Below are 22,747 nucleotides of genomic sequence, written 5' to 3' on the forward strand. Positions count from 1 at the left end.
CTAGATGTTAATTCGGGAACCACAGTATTGTTTGTTGAAGTCCCTGATAATCAACAAGAGATGTTTGAACAGGTTGTGAATGAAAGAAACCATTTGTTGTCAATATCTCTCTCCTGAAATGTTTTTCCAGGTGAAGATAGAGAATCTATTTTAAAAAGACAGTTTATGTTTTCCTGCATTTAAAAGCATTCCTGTAAGCAATTCTCTTGGGTAACAATGGCTTTGCTGGTCCTGTAGAGTTCTGTAGCAGCACAGAGCAGCTCTGGACCATAACGTACACTTTTTCATTGACACAGATTGCTATCAGGAATTTTGGATGGGCTGCTCAATAGTCTCCTTCGTGGCGTTCTACCGGGAGTGGTAAGGCGGAAATCCAAGCTATGTTTGTTGTAGAAACCATTGACACGATTTAATACCTTTAGTATTGAGTCCTTCCTCTTCTCATCATCTGCAGTTCCATGTCTGCACTAAACATGCGTGAAAAATGCAGTGCGCTCACAGCAGACTTACCGACATTCAAGGGTCGTGACCTTGATAAATGTGATCCTATATCTTCTCTACACTATTTAGATCATTATCTCACTTTTACCCTCTGCAAAAGAGGGAATGAAGAACAGAATCGAATATGCTACACCTAACTAATTATTACCTACTTACCATCTCCTCTGGGCAAAGGCATCATGTACTTTCTCCTCTTTACCAGTAGCAGGCACTGTTGGTTCAATCCCTGCCGGAACTTTAATAAAGCAGACGGGGAAAGCAATTATAGGACATGAACAAGGAAAACATAAATGCGCTCCAAAACATTATAGTCTAGATCAGGGGTGGACAACTCCAGTCCTAAAGGGACACCGACAGGCCAGGTATTAGGGATATCCCTGCTTCAGCACAGGTGGCTCAATCAGTTTTTTTTCACACTGATTGTGCCACCTGTGCTGAAGCAGGGATATCCTAAAAACCTGACATGGTGGTGGCCATGGAAGACTGGAGTTGGCCATCCCTGATGTAGACACGGCCAAGTTTTACTACCAGGAAAGTAATGTCAAATATGAATGTTTAGTGACGGCAGCCAACACATTGATATCATTGTCCTCTGCAGTTGTGTCCGGTCGTCAATGTCGTGCTTGGCTTGGTCAACGGACTTCTGCTCTCCGTCAACTGTAAGTTTCCAATAGAGCGATCCACTCTTTACCTTTTCACATGATTCTTGGGGGTATCACAATGACTAACATGCAGTAAGTAAATCTCGGGACGTGTTATACAGACATGATGTAGGGTAGGGGATGTCCAACATGAATTATTTAAATGGCTTTAAGGGTCGGCATCACAAAGGCTTGTAGACGATCATGTGGAAGCTTGGTTGATGGTACGTGTAGTTTCAAATCTCATGGGTCTACCCTTTGTTTCTCTGCAGCTATGGTTCCACTTGGTTTAATTGGTAGCATCCAGTACACCGTGTCAAGCCTCCCCATAGTGACTGGGCAGTTTATTCAGCTGGATTTAAATGTAAGTTCCTCTACGTAACAGCAGGGGTTTCCTTCCCCAGTGCTCATGTCTCCTAACAGTAATCTCCTTCATTGCAGACAGTGGTCAGTCAGTTAGGAGGTGGCCTCATAGATTACCCTCTAGACCATGCAGCACCAATCTCCATGCCACCGATGATGGATGCAACTGAATCCCAGCTTGGCCTGTCTTCCAATTTCTTGGGCTGTGTATTAACCGCTCTCCAAAAAGAGGGTCTAATGGATATAGAAATAACAGATGGAGACGTGAGTATTTCCACTTCTGGCGTTAACGTAATGTGGACAACATATTACTAATGAAATGTGACATTGTGCACTGGCCCCCGTGTGGTTTCTAAGGGGATACAATCAGCAGACCTCTGACAAGGCTTAGAATGACTTGAAACCTGTGCCAATGATGTGACTGGATCCTTTTTGCAGGTGCCTGGTATCCCACCCCTCACAACAGCCGTCCTGGGTGGTCTCATTCCAAAGGTAAGACGATTTGTTCCAGGCATCTGCATGGATAAGGGCAGTTTAAATGTGAAATTCATTACCTATGGAGACTGTGATGGCAGATACAATAGATTTGTTCAAAAAAAGGTTGAACATCTTTATAGATAGGAAAGGTATACAGGGATATACCAAATAAGTATACATGGGAAGGATGTTGATCCAGGAATTAATCCGATTGCCAATTCTTGGAGTCAGGAAGGAATTTATTTTTCCCCTTATGAGATATCATTGGATGATGTGATTCTGGGGTTTTGTGTTTGCTTCCTCTGGATCAATAAGTATAGATATAGGATAAAGTATCTGTTGTCTAAATTTAGCAAATTTAGGTTGAACTTGATGGACGGCAGTATTTTTTCAACCTCATCTACTATGTTACTATGATAACAAATTGGACATGAGTAATCAAAGCAATAATGTCGCAAGTTATATTGGGATATATAATATTAACATGAATGTTGTATACATGGAACACTGGTGTTACTGTGAGTACATTGAGTGTACCTCTTACGCAGGTCTCGCTCATGTACAAAAAAGCAAGACCACTGGTACTGAATATAACCGTGCCCAGCGCCCCAGTGGTCTCGCTGCAGGACAATCGTGGAATCGTGATGTTATTTGCTCAGTGCGAAGTGTTCGTCCCCAATTCCGACTCCTCACAAACATCGCTCTGTGTTCTTGGTGTTGTAAGTACAGTAACTGAGATCGCTATACTTCATACTCGGTCTGATTGCTGTTCTTTTTCGTTTCTTTAATGACTCAATTTGTTTTGAAGGATTTACTTTGTGTTATAAAGCTGGTCTGATTGCCAACTCTGGGTGTCAGGAAGGAATTTATTTTCCCCCTTATGAGATATCGTTAGATGATGTATCACTGGGGTTTTGTGTTTGTTTCCTCTGGATCAATATAAAGTACGGATATAGGATAAAGTATCTGTCATCTAAATATAGCATAGGTTGAACTTGATCGACATGTCTTTTTTCAACCTCATTCACTATGTAACTATATAACCAACTATGTAACCATGTAACCATGTAACTATGTAACCATGTAACCATGATTTTATGTAGAATTACAATTTTACCGGCTGCTTTTACCACCCAATAAACAGAGTATTTCTCATTACAGGATGTACGTTTAAATGCACAATTTTCTGTGAGAGAAAATAAGCTGAAGATCTCTTTGTCTTTGGACAGGTAAATCCCCCCTTTTATCGGTAAGCACCCTGTAGTGACATGTCATGACATGCAGTAACGGAGTGGCTTCATTTTCATGCATTGATATGTCATGACACGCAGTGACGGAGTGCCTTCATTTTTATGCATTGTTACAGTATGTCATGACATGCAGTGACAGAGTGCCTTCGTTTTAATGAATTGATATGTCATGACATACCGTGTGCTCACAGCAAAGACATACTGTACCGACATTCAGTGATTATGACCTTGATAAATGTGCTCCTATATCTTCTCCACACTATTTACACTATATTATTATCTCACTTTTACCCTCTGCAACAGATGTTATAAAAAATAGTATACAGTAGTATAGTATGCTACACCTAACTAATTATTATATACTTAAAATCTCCTCTGGGCAAACACATCATGTACTTCCCCTCATCACCAGTAAGAGGTGCTGTTAGTTCAACCACTGCCTGACTTTGAAGCAGCAGTCCAAGCTGACGTAAAAAAAAATTCTTCATTTTTCCCCCTTTAATATATGCATCAGTATAATCCACACACGGATAAGTAATTAGCTTAGTTGCCGATCGTTCCGTTCTCCTGTGATCGATCGACGAAGATTCGGCTCGGGGGTTCACTAAATAGTTGTCAGTGCAGCAGAAGAGGACCAAAGATGCAAAGTTCTGTGGGGAAGATCAGGTGACCAGGCAGTCACTAGATACAATTGGTGCACTGCTAGAGAGAGGGCAGGCTCAAAAAGGGGTGTGCCAGAGCCTGTTTCAGATGAGGAAGGGGGTGTAACTTTGTGAATGGTTGCTATAGAAACTAGTTACATTAAAATACATTCAAAATGTCATTCAGAGTTGTTGTTTTTTAAATGCTACATGTATTTTTTCATCGTACAGAACTGATTTATTGGGTGGCCAACTCCATTCCTCGAGGGCCACCAACAGGCCAGGTATTAGGGATATCCCTGTTTCAGCACAGGGGGCTCAATCAGTGGCTCAGTCATTGGCCAACTCCAGTCCTCAGTGGCCACCAACAGGCCAGGTATTGGGGATATCCCTGATTCAGCAAAGGTGGTGCAGTCTTTTACTGAGCCACTGATTATGCTGAAGCAGCGGTATCCTTAAAACCTGACCTGTTGGTGGCCCTTGAGGACTGGAGTTGGCCAGGCCCTGATCTAGACGATAATGTTTTTCTTGTTCATGTCCTATAATTGCTTTAGCGGTCTGCTTTATTATAGTCAGGCAGGGATTGAACTAACAGTTACTGGTAATGAGGAGTGTAATGAGGAGGGCCTCCGAGTGCCTTCGTTTTCATGCATCGATAAGCAATGACATGCTGTGACGGAGTGCCTTCGTTTTCATGCAATGTCATGTCATGACATGCAGTGATGGACTGCCTTCGCGTGCCTTAATTGCACGCATCGATATAACATGCAGTGACAGAGTGCCTTCGTTTTCATGCAATGTCATGTCATGACATGCAGTGATGGACTGCCTTCGAGTGCCTTAATTGCACGCATCGATATGTCATGACATGCAGTGACAGAGTGCCTTCGTTTTCATGCATCGATAAGCAATGACATGCTGTGACAGAGTGCTTTCGTTTCCATGCAATAACGTCATGACATGCCATGAGAGAGTGCCTTCGTGTTCATGCTCTGTGTCTCTTTAGAAAGTGCAATGATAGGTGTGAGCAGGAAACACACCCCTGACTGTCTCTTTCTATTTTCAGCTCTCATCTGTCTTTGGCATCTTCCTCCGTGGGACCTGTTGATGTAAGTGACGTGATACAACTATTAACCTTATATCAGGGGGGCGCAAACTATTCTCCCTGCGCCTCCCCTGCCTGCTCTCACCCCCTGCTCACGCCTCACCCCCCCCCCCCCCGCTCGGCTCTGCGTCAAATGACGCCACAGGGTCATGTGATGTCTCGTCACATGACCCCGTGGCGCCATTTAACGCCGGGTTGTCATGGCGAGGCGTTGCTGGAAAGTAAAGGTAATTAAGGTTGCGGAGGCCTCGCGCGCTCCTCAGGATTTCACTTAAATGCCTTCGGGGAAGCGCGGGGCCTCTGTAACTGCCGAAAATCGTGCGCCCCCCCCACCCCCCCACTTTGCGCACCCCTGCCTTAAATATTCAAACTGTTGTTAGAATAATAGGCGGCTGTTAGACTTAAATCCCCAGAAGCTTGCGGTGCAGAACGCGTCAGGCATTGGGTCCCTCCCCACAACAATGATTTAACCGATCAGTCTCACTGAGACAATCAAATAACCAACAGGTTTTTGGTGTTTATCAATCATTTAATAAAGTATTTTCAGCAAAATAACACATTTTATATACGTTTCCATTAAAGCTTTTCGTGAGCTGAAGCAGGGGTGGCCAACTCCAGTCCTCAAGGGCCCCCAACAGGCCAGGTATTAAGGATATCCCTGCTTCAGCACAGGGGGCCCAATCAGTGGCTCCGTCAATCATTGGCCAACTCCAGTCCTCAAGGGCCACCAACAGATCAGATTTTCAGGATCTCCCTGCTTCAGCACAGGTGGTTCAATCTTCGGCTGAGCCACTGATTGAGCCACCTGTGCTGAATCAGGGATATCCTGAAAGCCTTACCAGCTGGTGGCCCCTGAAGACTGGAGTTGGCCGCTCCTGAGCTAAAGAATGAATTGTTGTAGTATTCTGGTTGGCTCCCATTGGTGTGCGGGCCTCTCCTACAATAAGAGGAATTATTATTAACGTACCTTCCTGTAACTCCAGGAACACAGAGGGTCCCTTCAGCAGGTCATGTGAATGATTACTGCATTGAGAGATTTCCTCCCCCAGGAGAGAGGGGGGGACATAGCCTTTGCCGTTGCCACAGGCATGGGACGTATAAGTATACTTGGTAGTGTAGGACCTGTGGATAAGGTCACCTTGATATGGTCACGGGTTTGACATGTTTTGGCCAAAGGATTGAACTAAACAATGAGAACAGAGAAAAAACGCATAGTGATGACCTCTAAGATGACCTCTGGACGTGGCGTGTATCTTTCTTTGTCTGTTGATGTATCCTCAGAGGACGTTATTATTTGTGTCCCGGGCATTTCCTTTCTTACAGGTGTCTGTGCTAGAAGGACTGGTCGGTAATATCTTCAACTTGGCCTTCTTGCCAACAGTTAATAGTAAGTATTCTCGAGCCAAAGGGTTCACGCTGGGTATACGTATGGCCAGACAGCTTAACTAGTTCCTTTTGCAAGCACCACAAGTTCTTTGTCTTATCTTCACTTTATTGGGAAGCAGCAGATATACAAAGTTACTTGCAGAGATGGTGGTGTAGTGAGAGAGGGCTTCTCTACAGTGAGGGTGCTTATAGTGGGGAAAAAGTAAAAAACGATATTCTGACCAAGAGGTGGAAGGCATGAGTAGTGCTTACTTAGCCTGCTGGGGTAGAAAGAAAGAAAACAGAGGGTGTCTCACAGGAAGAGAGACTGGGCTGAGTAAACTCTGAATACAGGCAGGGGGCAATGGAACAGACCACTATGCCAGGGGGATTAAGGGGGTTGTCATAGCAACAAACTCCAGCAAGCTAGGTGATGGAGAAAATATCTAAAAGTATCCATTTCCACCTGCACTGGGAATTATAACTGCAGGGAAAGTACAGGCAGTCCTCGGTTATCCAACAGAACCCGTTCTGGAAGGAGCGTTGGAGCGTTGTAAAGTGAGTCCCATGTTAATCAGTGGCGGTGAGCGTTGGATAACGCATTCTGGCGTCGGAAAACGGCCCTTAGGGTTGCATTGTAAAGCGCTGGATATGCCATTCGTTGTAAAGTGAAACGTTGGATAGCGAGGAGTACCTGTACTTCTAAATAAAGGGCTAGCAGGCAGAGCTGCAAAGAAGGGGGGGGGAGGGGGGGAACAGGGGGAGCAGAGATTGATAATCCTGTTCCAGGACAGTAAGGAGCGCTGAATGTCACTGCACATTGTGTTAAATCCACTGCACATTGTTACTTTGCTGTTGTTAAATGTGGTGTTTTCTAAATGTATTTATATATCACCATCCTGGTACACACAAGACATAATAATATAACACGCAATGGGAATAAGCGGGCTCGGCATAAAAGTAACAATAGGAAAGGGACTCCCTGCCATGAGCTTACGATCTAAGTTTGTAAGTACAGCTCAACCCCGTTATAGCGCGATCCGTTTACAACGCGGATCCGCATATAACGCGGTGCAAGCCTGGCTCCCAATTTTCGTATTTATGAATACTTTACAACACGGTTATTGGGGTCTTAAATACTTTATTGTACAATGCATACAATTGTACATTATTTCTAACGCGATCCGCTAATACTGTAATGTGATGTGATTCTTTGGACCCCAAGCACAGCGTTACAAGGGGGTTGAGCTGTAATAGGGGATTTGATAGGAAGTCAGGAGAGTGATTTCAGCAGGGGAGACGCTGAGACAGATTTAAGAAAGAGTAGAGTGATTCTGGCAGCAGCGTTTAGGATAGATTGTAGGGGAGACAGGGGAAAGGCAGGAAGGCCGGACAGCAGGAGGTTGCAGTAGTCGAGGCGGGAAAGAATGAGGGCCTGAGTCAGGGTTTTAGTAGTAGAAGGACAGAGGAAAAGGCGTATATTTGCAATGTTAAGATATAGGAGTCAAAAGGCCAATACCTAAAAAGAAGCTTCCCAGTGCATCTCCCCAACACCTCAATATCTTCTGTTTATCTATATACAACGTATGCAGAGAGATAATCAGCCCAAGGATTGATATATAAATACACCACGGTAAATTGAATTTTTAGTGCTATACTAAGTTTCATCTGAACGCCAAAACTAAAAGAAATGACTAATGACTCATATAAACTCTGTATATACTGTGTGTGTGTGTGTGTATCCATGTCGCTAACGCACTTGTGTTGCATTGCAGCTGTTGTAGGAGCTGGAATCCCTCTCCCACGGCTGATGAATATAGATTTTAGCGACGCCAACATCGACATTCTTAATGTAAGAATCCCAATAACAAATCTTCTACGCGTATCCCCTATTTTATTGCTCTGTTGTGTATTTCATTGTCTTATTGTGTGTGCATTTCATTGTCCTGCTGTGTATTTCTTTCTTGTATTGTGTGTATATGTCATTGTTGTATTGTATGTGTGTATTTCATTGTTGTATTGCGTGTGTATTTCACTATTGTATGTGTGTGTATTTCATTGTCGTATTGTGTGTGTATTTCATTTTCCTGTTGTGTATTTCATTGTTGTATTGTGTGTATATGCCATTGTCGTATTGTGTGTGTATTTCATTGTCGTTCTGTGTATTTCTTTGTTGTATTTTATGTGTATTTCATGTACTGCTGTGTATTTCATCATTGAAGTGTGTGTATTTCATTGTTGTATTGTGTGTGTATATTTTATTGTTATATTGTCTTTGTATTTATTGTCCTTTTCTGTATTTCTTTGTCATATTTTGTGTGTATAATTCTTTCATCGGCATATTTGTGTGTATACACACATTGTCGTATTGTGTGTATTTCATCGCTGTATTTTGAGTATTGTCGTATTGTGTATTTATTTGTTGTATTGTGTGTGCATTTTAAGGTCATACTGTGTATTGTGCGTGTGTGTGTGCATTTCATCGCTGTATTCATTTCACCAAGCAGATTGATTGCGGGTAGTGATACCTTTAAGCGGAAGCCTCTAGTGCTTCATATGTGAAATTATTATATCGCTTTTGAAACGTCCATGGATTTTTGCATCATTTTGATGTGTTGTTCCTGAGCAGCGCTACCTCTCTGTAACACTCCTTTATATCGAGCAGTGCTACCTCTCTGTAACACTCCTTTATACCGAGCAGCGCTACCTCTCTGTAACACTCCTTTATATCGAGCAGTGCTACCTCTCTGTAACACTCCTTTATACCGAGCAGTGCTACCTCTCTGTAACACTCCTTTATACCGAGCAGTGCTGTCTCTCTGTAACACTCCTTTATACCGAGCAGTGCTACCTCTCTATAACACTCCTTTATACCGAGCAGCGCGGCCTCTCTGTAACACTCCTTTATACTGAACAGCGCTACCTCTCTGTAACACTCCTTTATACCGAGCAGTGCTGCCTCTCTGTAACACTCCTTTATACCGAGCAGCGTTACCTCTCTGTAACACTCCTTTATACCGAGCAGCGCAGCCTCTCTGTAACACTCCTTTATACCGAGCATAGCTACCTCTCTGTAACACTCCTTTATACCGAGCAGTGCTGCCTCTCTGTAACACTCCTTTATACCGAGCAGCGCTGTCTCTCAGTAACACTCCTTTATACCGAGCAGCGCTACCTCTCTGTAACACTCCTTTATACCGAGCAGCGCTACCTCTCAGTAACACTCCTTTATACTGAGCAACGCTACCTCTCTGTAACACTCCTTTATATCGAGCAGTGCTGCCTCTCTGTAACACTCCTTTATACCGAGCAACGCTACCTCTCTGTAACACTCCTTTATACCGAGCACTGCTGCCTCTCTGTAACACTCCTTTATACCGAGCAGTGCTGCCTCTCTGTAACACTCCTTTATACCGAGCAGCGCTACCTCTCTGTAACACTCCTTTATACCGAGCAGCGCTGCCTCTCTGTAACACTCCTTTATACCGAGCAGCGCTGCCTCTCTGTAACACTCCTTTATACCGAGCAGCGCTGCCTCTCTGTAACACTCCTTTATACCGAGCAGCGCTACCTCTCTGTAACACTCCTTTATACCGAGCAGCGCTGTCTCTCAGTAACACTCCTTTATACCGAGCAGCGCTACCTCTCTGTAACACTCCTTTATACCGAGCAACGCTACCTCTCTGTAACACTCCTTTATACCGAGCAGTGCTGCCTCTCTGTAACACTCCTTTATACCGAGCAACGCTACCTCTCTGTAACACTCCTTTATACCGAGCAGCGCTGTCTCTCTGTAACAATCCTTTATACCGAGCAGCGCAGCCTCTCTGTAACACTCCTTTATACCGAGCATAGCTACCTCTCTGTAACACTCCTTTATACCGAGCAGTGCTGCCTCTCTGTAACACTCCTTTATACCGAGCAGCGCTGTCTCTCAGTAACACTCCTTTATACCGAGCAGCGCTACCTCTCTGTAACACTCCTTTATACTGAGCAACGCTACCTCTCTGTAACACACCTTTATACCGAGCAGTGCTGCCTCTCTGTAACACTCCTTTATACCGAGCAGTGCTGCCTCTCTGTAACACTCCTTTATTCCGAGCAGCGCTGCCTCTCTGTAACACTCCTTTATACCGAGCAGCGCTACCTCTCTGTAACACTCCTTTATACCGAGCAGTGCTGTCTCTCTGTAACACTCCTTTATACCGTGCAGTGCTACCTCTCTGTAACACTCCTTTATACCGAGCAGCGCTGCCTCTCTGTAACACTCCTTTATACCGAGCAGCGCTGCCTCTCTGTAACACTCCTTTATACTGAGCAGCGCTACCTCTCTGTAACACTCCTTTATACCGAGCAGTGCTGTCTCTCTGTAACACTCCTTTATACCGTGCAGTGCTACCTCTCTGTAACACTCCTTTATACCGAGCAGCGCTGCATCTCTGTAACAATCCTTTATACGAGCAGCGCTGCCTCTCTGTAACACTCCTTTATACCGAGAAGCGCTGCCTCTCTGTAACACTCCTTTATACCGAGCAGCGCTACCTCTCTGTAACACTCCTTTATACCGAGCAGCGCTGTCTCTCTGTAACACTCCTTTATACCGAGCAGCGCTGTCTCTCTGTAACACTCCTTTATACCGAGCAGTGCTGCCTCTCTGTAACACTCCTTTATACCGAGCAGCGCTGCCTCTCTGTAACACTCCTTTATACCGAGCAGAGCAGCCTCTCTGTAACACTCCTTTATACCGAGCAGCGCTGTCTCTCTGTAACACTCCTTTATACCGAGCAGCGCAGCCTCTCTGTAACACTCCTTTATACCGAGGATCGCTACCTCTCTTTAACACTCCTTTATACCGAGCAGTGCTGCCTCTCTGTAACACTCCTTTATACCGAGCAGCGCTGTCTCTCAGTAACACTCCTTTATACCGAGCAGCGCTACCTCTCTGTAACACTCCTTTATACTGAGCAACACTACCTCTCTGTAACACTCCTTTATATCGAGCAGTGCTGCCTCTCTGTAACACTCCTTTATACCGAGCAACGCTACCTCTCTGTAACACTCCTTTATACCGAGCACTGCTGCCTCTCTGTAACACTCCTTTATACCGAGCACTGCTGCCTCTCTGTAACACTCCTTTATACCGAGCACTGCTGCCTCTCTGTAACACTCCTTTATACCGAGCACTGCTACCTCTCTGTAACACTCCTTTATACCGAGCACTGCTGCCTCTCTGTAACACTCCTTTATACCGAGCACTGCTGCCTCTCTGTAACACTCCTTTATACCGAGCACTGCTGCCTCTCTGTAGCACTCCTTTATACCGAGCACTGCTACCTCTCTGTAACACTCCTTTATACCGAGCAACGCTACCTCTCTGTAACACTCCTTTATACCGAGCACTGCTGCCTCTCTGTAACACTCCTTTATACCGAGCACTGCTGCCTCTCTGTAACACTCCTTTATACCGAGCACTGCTGCCTCTCTGTAACACTCCTTTATATCGAGCAGTGCTACCTCCCTGTAACACTCCTTTATACCGAGCAGTGCTGCCTCTCTGTAACACTCCTTTATACCGAGCAGCGCTACCTCTCTGTAACACTCCTTTATACCGAGCAGCGCTGCCTCTCTGTAACACTCCTTTATACCGAGCAGCGCTGCCTCTCTGTAACACTCCTTTATACCGAGCCCTGCTGCCTCTCTGTAACACTCCTTTATACCGAGCAGCGCTGCCTCTCTGTAACACTCCTTTATACCGAGCAGCGCTACCTCTCTGTAACACTCCTTTATACCGAGCAGCGCTGTCTCTCAGTAACACTCCTTTATACCGAGCAGCGCTACCTCTCTGTAACACTCCTTTATACCGAGCAACGCTACCTCTCTGTAACACTCCTTTATACCGAGCAGTGCTGCCTCTCTGTAACACTCCTTTATACCGAGCAACGCTACCTCTCTGTAACACTCGTTTATACCGAGCAGCGCTACCTCTCTGTAACACTCCTTTATACCAAGCAGTGCTGTCTCTCTGTAACACTCCTTTATACCGAGCAGCGCTGTCTCTCTGTAACAATCCTTTATACCGAGCAGTGCTGCCTCTCTGTAACACTCCTTTATACGGAGCAGCGCTGCCTCTCTGTAACACACCTTTATACCGAGCAGTGCTGCCTCTCTGTAACACTCCTTTATACCGAGCAGCGCTACCTCTCTGTAACACTCCTTTATACCGAGCAGTGCTGTCTCTCTGTAACACTCCTTTATACCGAGCAGCGCTGTCTCTCTGTAACAATCCTTTATACCGAGCAGTGCTGCCTCTCTGTAACACTCCTTTATACCGAGCAGTGCTGCCTCTCTGTAACACTCCTTTATTCCGAGCAGCGCTGCCTCTCTGTAACACTCCTTTATACCGAGCAGCGCTACCTCTCTGTAACACTCCTTTATACCGAGCAGCGCTACCTCTCTGTAACACTCCTTTATACCGAGCAGCGCTGCATCTCTGTAACAATCCTTTATACGAGCAGCGCTGCCTCTCTGTAACACTCCTTTATACCGAGAAGCGCTGCCTCTCTGTAACACTCCTTTATACTGAGCAGCGCTGTCTCTCAGTAACACTCCTTTATACCGAGCAGCGCTGTCTCTCTGTAACACTCCTTTATACCGAGAAGCGCTGCCTCTCTGTAACACTCCTTTATACCGAGCAGCGCTGTCTCTCAGTAACACTCCTTTATACCGAGCAGCGCTGCCTCTCTGTAACACTCCTTTATACCGAGCAGCGCTACCTCTCTGTAACACTCCTTTATACCGAGCAGCGCTGTCTCTCTGTAACACTCCTTTATACCGAGCAGCGCTGTCTCTCTGTAACACTCCTTTATACCGAGCAGCGCTGCCTCTCTGTAACACTCCTTTATACCGAGCAGAGCAGCCTCTCTGTAACACTCCTTTATACCGAGCAGCGCTGTCTCTCTGTAACACTACTTTATACCGAGCAGCGCTGTCTCTCTGTAACACTACTTTATACCGAGCAGTGCTACCTCTCTGTAACACTCCTTTATACCGAGCAGCGCTGTCTCTCTGTAACACTCCTTTATACCGAGCAGCGCTGTCTCTCTGTAACACTCCTTTATACCGAGCAGTGCTGCCTCTCTGTAACACTCCTTTATACCGAGCAGTGCTGCCTCTCTGTAACACTCCTTTATACCGAGCAGCGCTACCTCTCTGTAACACTCCTTTATACCGAGCAGCGCTGCCTCTCTGTAACACTCCTTTATACCGAGAAGCGCTGCCTCTCTGTAACACTCCTTTATACTGAGCAGCGCTGTCTCTCAGTAACACTCCTTTATACCGAGCAGCGCTGTCTCTCTGTAACACTCCTTTATACCGAGAAGCGCTGCCTCTCTGTAACACTCCTTTATACCGAGCAGCGCTGTCTCTCAGTAACACTCCTTTATACCGAGCAGCGCTGCCTCTCTGTAACACTCCTTTATACCGAGCAGCGCTACCTCTCTGTAACACTCCTTTATACCGAGCAGCGCTGTCTCTCTGTAACACTCCTTTATACCGAGCAGCGCTGTCTCTCTGTAACACTCCTTTATACCGAGCAGCGCTGCCTCTCTGTAACACTCCTTTATACCGAGCAGTGCTACCTCTCTGTAACACTCCTTTATACCGAGCAGCGCTGCCTCTCTGTAACACTCCTTTATACCGAGCAGAGCAGCCTCTCTGTAACACTCCTTTATACCGAGCAGCGCTGTCTCTCTGTAACACTACTTTATACCGAGCAGCGCTGTCTCTCTGTAACACTACTTTATACCGAGCAGTGCTACCTCTCTGTAACACTCCTTTATACCGAGCAGCGCTGTCTCTCTGTAACACTCCTTTATACCGAGCAGCGCTGCCTCTCTGTAACACTCCTTTATACCGAGCAGTGCTGCCTCTCTGTAACACTCCTTTATACCGAGCAGCGCTGCCTCTCTGTAACACTCCTTTATACCGAGCAGCGCTGCCTCTCTGTAACACTCCTTTATACCGAGCACTGCTGCCTCTCTGTAACACTCCTTTATACCGAGCAGCGCTACCTTTCTGTAACACTCCTTTATACCGAGCAGCGCTGCCTCTCTTTAACACTCCTTTATACCGAGCAGCGCTGCCTCTCTGTAACACTCCTTTATACCGAGCAGCGCTGACTCTCTGTAACACTCCTTTATACCGAGCAGCGCTACCTCTCTGTAACACTCCTTTATACCGTGCAGTGCTGTCTCTCTGTAACACTCCTTTATACCGAGCAGCGCTGTCTCTCTGTAACACTCCTTTATACCGAGCAGCGCTGCCTCTCTGTAACACTCCTTTATACCGAGCAGCGCTGCCTCTCTGTAACACTCCTTTATACCGAGCAGCGCTGTCTCTCTGTAACACTCCTTTATACCGAGCAGTGCTGCCTCTCTGTAACACTCCTTTATACCGAGCAGCGCTGTCTCTCTGTAACACTCCTTTATACCGAGCAGTGCTGTCTCTCTGTAATACTCCTTTATACCGAGCAGAGCAGCCTCTCTGTAACACTCCTTTATACCGAGCAGCGCTGCCTCTCTGTAACACTCCTTTATACCGAGCAGCGCGGTCTCTCTGTAACACTCCTTTATACCGAGCAGCGCTGTCTCTCTGTAACACTCCTTTATACCGAGCAGCGCTACCTCTCTGTAACACTCCTTTATACCGAGCAGCGCTACCTCTCTGTAACACTCCTTTATACTGAGCAGCGCTGCCTCTCTGTAACACTCCTTTATACCGAGCAGCGCTGCCTCTCTGTAACACTCCTTTATACCGAGCAGTGCTGTCTCTCTGTAACACTCCTTTATACCGAGCAGTGCTGCCTCTCTGTAACACTCCTTTATACCGAGCAGCGCTACCTCTCTGTAACACTCCTTTATACCGAGCAGCGCTGTCTCTCTGTAACACTACTTTATACCGAGCAGCGCTGCCTCTCTGTAACACTCCTTTATACCGAGCAGCGCTGTCTCTCTGTAACACTCCTTTATACTGAGCAGCGCTGCCTCTCTGTAACACTCCTTTATACCGAGCAGCGCTGTCTCTCTGTAACACTCCTTTATACCGAGCAGCGCTGTCTCTCTGTAACACTCCTTTATACCGAGCAGCGCTGTCTCTCTGTAACACTACTTTATACCGAGCAGCGCTGCCTCTCTGTAACACTCCTTTATACCGAGCAGCGCTGCCTCTCTGTAACACTCCTTTATACCGAGCAGCGCTGCCTCTCTGTAACACTCCTTTATACCGAGCAGCGCTGTCTCTCTGTAACACTCCTTTATACCGAGCAGCGCTGTCTCTCTGTAACATTCCTTTATACCGAGAAGCGCTGTCTCTCTGTAACACTCCTTTATACCGAGCAACGCTACCTCTCTGTAACACTCCTTTATACCGAGCAGTGCTGCCTCTCTGTAACACTCCTTTATACCGAGCAGCGCTGCCTCTCTGTAACACTCCTTTATACCGACCAGCGCTGTCTCTCTGTAACACTCCTTTATACCGAGCAGCGCTGTCTCTCTGTAACACTCCTTTATACCGAGCAGCGCTACCTCTTTGTAACACTCCTTTATACCGAGCAGCGCTGCCTCTCTGTAACACTCCTTTATACCGAGCAGCGCTACCTCTTTGTAACACTCCTTTATACCGAGCAGCGCTGTCTCTCTGTAACACTCCTTTATACCGAGCAGTGCTGCCTCTCTGTAACACTCCTTTATACCGAGCAGCGCTGTCTCTCAGTAACACTCCTTTATACCGTGCAGTGCTACCTCTCTGTAACACTCCTTTATTCCGAGCACTGCTGCCTCTCTGTAACACTCCTTTATACCGAGCAGCGCTGCCTCTCTGTAACACTCCTTTATACCGAGCAGCGCTGCCTCTCTGTAACACTCCTTTATTCCGAGCAGCGCTGTCTCTCTGTAACACTCCTTTATACCGAGCACTGCTGCCTCTCTGTAACACTCCTTTATACCGAGCACTGCTGCCTCTCTGTAACACTCCTTTATACCGAGCAGCGCTACCTCTCTGTAACACTCCTTTATACCGAGCAGCGCTACCTCTCTGTAACACTCCTTTATACCGAGCAGTGCTGTCTCTCTGTAACACTCCTTTATACCGTGCAGTGCTACCTCTCTGTAACACTCCTTTATACCGAGCAGCGCTGCCTCTCTGTAACAATCCTTTATACGAGCAGCGCTGCCTCTCTGTAAGACTCCTTTATACTGAGCAGCGCTGTCTCTCTGTAACACTCCTTTATACCGTGCAGTGCTACCTCTCTGTAACACTCCTTTATACCGAGCAGCGCTACCTCTCTGTAACACTCCTTTATACGAGCAGCGCTGCCTCTCTGTAACACTCCTTTATACCGAGCAGCGCTGTCTCTCTGTAACACTCCTTTATACCGAGAAGCGCTGTCTCTCTGTAACAATCCTTTATACCGAGCAGCGCTGTCTCTCTGTAACACTCCTTTATACCGAGGAGTGCTACCTCTCTGTAACACTCCTTTATACCGAGCAGCGCTACAGTACCTCTCTTTAACACTCCTTTATACCGAGCAGCGCTGTCTCTCTGTAACACTCCTTTATACCGAGGAGTGCTACCTCTCTGTAACACTCCTTTATACCGAGCAGCGCAGCCTCTCTGTAACACTCCTTTATACCGAGCAGCGCTGTCTCTCTGTAACACTCCTATATACCGAGCAGCGCTACCTCTCTGTAACACTCCTTTATACCGAGCAGCGCTGCCTCTCTGTAACACTCCTTTATACCGAGCAGCGCTGCCTCTCTGTAACACTCCTTTATACCGAGCAGCGATGCCTCTCTGTAACACTCCTTTATACCGAGCAGCGCTACCTCTCTGTAACACTCCTTTATTCCGAGCACTGCTGCCTCTCTGTAACACTCCTTTATACCGAGCAGCGCTGTCTCTCAGTAACACTCCTTTATACCGAGCAGCGCAGCCTCTCTGTAACACTCCTTTATACCGAGCAGCGCTGTCTCTCTGTAACACTCCTTTATACCGAGCAGCGCTGTCTCTCTGTAACACTCCTATATACCGAGCAGTGCTGACTCTCTGTAACACTCCTTTATTCCGAGCACTGCTGCCTCTCTGTAACACTCCTTTATACCGAGCAGTGCTACCTCTCTGTAACACTCCTTTATTCCGAGCACTGCTGCCTCTCTGTAACACTCCTTTATACCGAGCTGCGCTGTCTCTCAGTAACACTCCTTTATACCGAGCAGCGCTACCTCTCTGTAACACTCCTTTATACCGAGCAGCGCTGCCTCTCTGTAACACTCCTTTATACCGAGCAGTGCTGACTCTCTGTAACACTCCTTTATACCGAGCACTGCTGCCTCTCTGTAACACTCCTTTATACCGAGCAGCGCTACCTCTCTGTAACACTCCTTTATACCGAGCAGCGCTGCCTCTCTGTAACACTCCTTTATACCGAGCAGCGCTGCCTCTCTGTAACACTCCTGTATACAGAGCAGCGCTGTCTCTCTGTAACACTCCTTTATACCGAGCAGCACTACCTCTCTGTAACACTCCTTTATACCGAGCAGTGCTACCTCTCTGTAACACTCCTTTATACCGGGCAGTGCTGTCTCTCTGTAACACTCCTTTATACCGAGCAACGCTACCTCTCTGTAACACTCCTTTATACCGAGAACTGCTGCCTCTCTGTAACACTCCTTTATACCGAGCAGCGCTAACTCTCTGAAACACTCCTTTATACCGAGTACTGCTGCCTCTCTGTAACACTCCTTTATACCGAGCAGCGCTGTCTCTCTGTAACACTCCTTTATACTGAGCAGCGCTACCTCTCTGTAACACTCCTTTATACTGAGCAGCGCTGCCTCTCTGTAACACTCCTTTATACCGTGCAGCGCTACCTCTCTGTAACACTCCTTTATACCGTGCAGTGCTACCTCTATGTAACACTCCTTTATACCGAGCAGTGCTGCCTCTCTGTAACACTCCTTTATACCGAGCACTGCTGCCTCTCTGTAACACTCCTTTATACCGAGCAGCGCTGCCTCTATGTAACACTCCTTTATACCGAGCAGCGCTACCTCTCTGTAACACTCCTTTATACCGAGCAGTGCTGTCTCTCTGTAACACTCCTTTATACCGTGCAGCGCTACCTCTCTGTAACACTCCTTTATACCGAGAACTGCTGCCTCTATGTAACACTCCTTTATACCGAGCAGCGCTACCTCTCTGTAACACTCCTTTATACCGAGCAGCGCTACCTCTCTGTAACACTCCTTTATACCGAGCAGTGCTGCCTCTCTGTAACACTCCTTTATACTGAGCAGCGCTACCTCTCTGTAACACTCCTTTATACCGAGCAGCGCTGCCTCTCTGTAACAATCCTTTATACGAGCAGCGCTACCTCTCTGTAACACACCTTTATACCGTGCAGTGCTACCTCTCTGTAACACTAATTTATACCGAGCAGTGCTGCCTCTCTGTAACACTCCTTTATACCGAGCAGCGCTGCCTCTCTGTAACACTCCTTTATACCGAGCAGCGCTGCCTCTCTGTAACACTCCTTTATACCGAGCAGCGCTGCCTCTCTGTAACACTCCTTTATACCGAGCAGCGCTGTCTCTCTGTAACACTCCTTTATACCGAGCAGCGCTGTCTCTCTGTAACACTCCTTTATACCGAGCAGCGCTGCCTCTCTGTAACACTCCTTTATACCGAGCAGCGCTGCCTCTCTGTAACACTCCTTTATACCGAGCAGCGCTACCTCTCTGTAACACTCCTTTATACCGAGCAGCGCTGTCTCTCTGTAACACTCCTTTATACCGAGCAGCGCTGCCTCTCTGTAACACTCCTTTATACCGAGCAGCGCTGCCTCTCTGTAACACTCCTTTATACCGAGCAGCGCTACCTCTCTGTAACACTCCTTTATACCGAGCAGCGCTGTCTCTCTGTAACACTCCTTTATACCGAGCAGAGCAGCCTCTCTGTAACACTCCTTTATACCGAGCAGCGCTGCCTCTCTGTAACACTCCTTTATACCGAGCAGCGCTGTCTCTCTGTAACACTCCTTTATACCGAGCAGCGCTGTCTCTCTGTAACACTCCTTTATACCGAGCAGCGCTGCCTCTCTGTAACACTCCTTTATACCGAGCAGCGCAGCCTCTCTGTAACACTCCTTTATACCGAGCAGCGCTACCTCTCTGTAACACTCCTTTATACCGAGCAGTGCTGCCTCTCTGTAACACTCCTTTATACCGAGCAGTGCTACCTCTCTGTAACACTCCTTTATACCGAGCAGTGCTGCCTCTCTGTAACACTCCTTTATACCGAGCAGCGCCGCCTCTCTGTAACACTCCTTTATACCGAGCAGCGCTGCCTCTCTGTAACACTCCTTTATACCGAGCAGTGCTGCCTCTCTGTAACACTCCTTTATACCGAGCACTCTCTGTAACACTCCTTTATACCGAGCAGCGCTGTCTCTCTGTAACACTCCTTTATACCGAGCAGTGCTGTCTCTCTGTAACACTCCTTTATACCGTGCAGTGCTACCTCTCTGTAACACTCCTTTATACCGAGCAAGCTACCTCTCTGTAACACTCCTTTATACCGAGCAGCGCTACCTCTCTGTAACACTCCTTTATACCGAGCAGCGCTGTCTCTCTGTAACAATCCTTTATACCGAGCAGTGCTGTCTCTCTGTAACACTCCTTTATACCGAGCAGCGCTGTCTCTCTGTAACACTCCTTTATACCGAGCAGCGCTGTCTCTCTGTAACACTCCTTTATACCGAGCAGCGCTGTCTCTCTGTAACACTCCTTTATACCGAGCAGCGCTGTCTCTCTGTAACACTCCTTTATACCGAGAAGCGCTGTCTCTCTGTAACACTCCTTTATACCGAGCAGCGCTACCTCTCTGTAACACTCCTTTATACCGAGCAGCGCTGTCTCTCTGTAACACTCCTTTATACCGAGCAGCGCTGCCTCTCTGTAACACTCCTTTATACCGAGCAGTGCTACCTCTCTGTAACACTCCTTTATATAGAGCAGTGCTGCCTCTCTGTAACACTCCTTTATACCGAGCAGCACTGTCTCTCTGTAACACTCCTTTATACCGAGAAGCGCTGTCTCTCTGTAACACTCCTTTATACCGAGCAACGCTGTCTCTCTGTAACACTCCTTTATACCGAGCAGCACTGCCTCTCTGTAACACTCCTTTATACCGAGCAGCGCTACCTCTCTGTAACACTCCTTTATTCCGAGCACTGCTACCTCTCTGTAACACTCCTTTATACCGAGCAGCGCTGCCTCTCTGTAACACTCCTTTATACCGAGCACTGCTGCCTCTCTGTAACACTCCTTTATACCGAGCAGCGCTGTCTCTCTGTAACACTCCTTTATACCGAGCAGTGCTGCCTCTCTGTAACACTCATTTATACCGAGCAGCGCTGCCTCTCTGTAACACTCCTTTATACCGAGCAGTGCTGCCTCTCTGTAACACTCCTTTATACCGAGCAGCGCTGCCTCTCTGTAACACTCCTTTATACCGAGCAGCGCTGCCTCTCTGTAACACTCCTTTATTCCGAGCACTGCTGCCTCTCTGTAACACTCCTTTATACCGAGCAGTGCTACCTCTCTGTAACACTCCTTTATACCGAGCAGTGCTGCCTCTCTGTAACACTCCTTTATACCGAGCAGCGCTGCCTCTCTGTAACACTCCTTTATACCGAGCAGCGCTGTCTCTCTGTAACACTCCTTTATACCGAGCAGCGCTGCCTCTCTGTAACACTCCTTTATACCGAGCACTGCTGCCTCTCTGTAACACTCCTTTATACCGAGCAGTGCTGCCTCTCTGTAACACTCCTTTATACCGAGCAGCGCTGCCTCTCTGTAACACTCCTTTATACCGAGCACTGCTGTCTCTCTGTAACACTCCTTTATACCGAGCAGCGCTGCCTCTCTGTAGCACTCCTTTATACCGAGCAGCGCTACCTCTCTGTAAAACTCCTTTATACCGAGCAGCGCTGTCTCTCTGTAACACTCCTTTATACCGAGCAGCGCTACCTCTCTGTAAAACTCCTTTATACCGAGCAGCGCTGTCTCTCTGTAACACTCCTTTATACCGAGCAGCGCTACCTCTCTGTAAAACTCCTTTATACCGAGCAGCGCTGTCTCTCTGTAACACTCCTTTATACCGAGCAGCGCTGTCTCTCTGTAACACTCCTTTATACCGAGCAGCGCTGCCTCTCTGTAACACTCCTTTATACCGAGCAGCACTACCTCTCTGTAACTCTCCTTTATACCGAGCAGCGCTGCCTCTCTGTAACACTCCTTTATACCGAGCAGCGCTGTCTCTCTGTAACACTCCTTTATACCGAGCAGCGCTGCCTCTCTGTAACACTCCTTTATACCGAGCAGTGCTGCCTCTCTGTAACACTCCTTTATACCGAGCAGCGCTGCCTCTCTGTAACACTCCTTTATACCGAGCAGCGCTACCTCTCTGTAACACTCCTTTAGACCGAGCAGCGCTGTCTCTCTGTAACACTCCTTTATACCGAGCAGCGCTGTCTCTCTGTAACACTCCTTTATACCGAGCAGCGCTGCCTCTCTGTAACACTCCTTTATACCGAGCAGCGCTGTCTCTCTGTAACACTCCTTTATACCGAGCAGCGCTGCCTCTCTGTAACACTCCTTTATACCGAGCAGCGCTGCCTCTCTGTAACACTCCTTAATACCGAGCAGCGCTGCCTCTCTGTAACACTCCTTTATACCGAGCAGTGCTGCCTCTCTGTAACACTCCTTTATACCGAGCAGTGCTGCCTCTCTGTAACACTCCTTTATACCGAGCAGTGCTGCCTCTCTGTAACACTCCTTTATACCGAGCAGTGCTGCCTCTCTGTAACACTCCTTTATATCGAGCAGTGCTGCCTCTCTGTAACACTCCTTTATACCGAGCAGCGCTACCTCTCTGTAACACTCCTTTATACCGAGCAGCGCTGCCTCTCTGTAACACTCCTTTATACCGAGCAGCGCTGCCTCTCTGTAACACTCCTTTATACCGAGCAGCGCTACCTCTCTGTAACACTCCTTTATACCGAGCAGCGCTGTCTCTCTGTAACACTCCTTTATACCGAGCAGCACTACCTCTCTGTAACACTCCTTTATACCGAGCAGCGCTGCCTCTCTGTAACACTCCTTTATACCGAGCAGCGCTACCTCTCTGTAACACTCCTTTATACCGAGCAGCGCTGTCTCTCTGTAACACTCCTTTATACCGAGCAGCGCTGCCTCTCTGTAACACTCCTTTATACCGAGCAGCGCTGCCTCTCTGTAACACTCCTTAATACCGAGCAGCGCTGCCTCTCTGTAACACTCCTTTATACCG

At 47.1% G+C, this 22,747-nt stretch overlaps 1 protein-coding gene across 1 annotated transcript in view; it reads left to right on the top strand.

Moving 5' to 3' along the window:
• LOC142466625 (BPI fold-containing family B member 4-like) overlaps positions 1-22,747 on the top strand; it is an 82,301-nt gene that overhangs the window by 14,427 nt on the left and 45,127 nt on the right. Inside the window, exons 6-15 of the mRNA XM_075571844.1 lie at positions 297-360; positions 1,100-1,160; positions 1,415-1,506; positions 1,584-1,769; positions 1,944-1,997; positions 2,531-2,701; positions 3,144-3,211; positions 4,940-4,982; positions 6,302-6,365; positions 8,119-8,195. Of these exons, the coding sequence (XP_075427959.1) occupies positions 297-360; positions 1,100-1,160; positions 1,415-1,506; positions 1,584-1,769; positions 1,944-1,997; positions 2,531-2,701; positions 3,144-3,211; positions 4,940-4,982; positions 6,302-6,365; positions 8,119-8,195 (880 nt within the window). The remainder of the gene's footprint in view (positions 1-296; positions 361-1,099; positions 1,161-1,414; positions 1,507-1,583; positions 1,770-1,943; positions 1,998-2,530; positions 2,702-3,143; positions 3,212-4,939; positions 4,983-6,301; positions 6,366-8,118; positions 8,196-22,747) is intronic.

This window comes from Ascaphus truei, chromosome 15 (genome assembly GCF_040206685.1).
Source record: "Ascaphus truei isolate aAscTru1 chromosome 15, aAscTru1.hap1, whole genome shotgun sequence".
Taxonomy (NCBI): domain Eukaryota; kingdom Metazoa; phylum Chordata; class Amphibia; order Anura; family Ascaphidae; genus Ascaphus; species Ascaphus truei.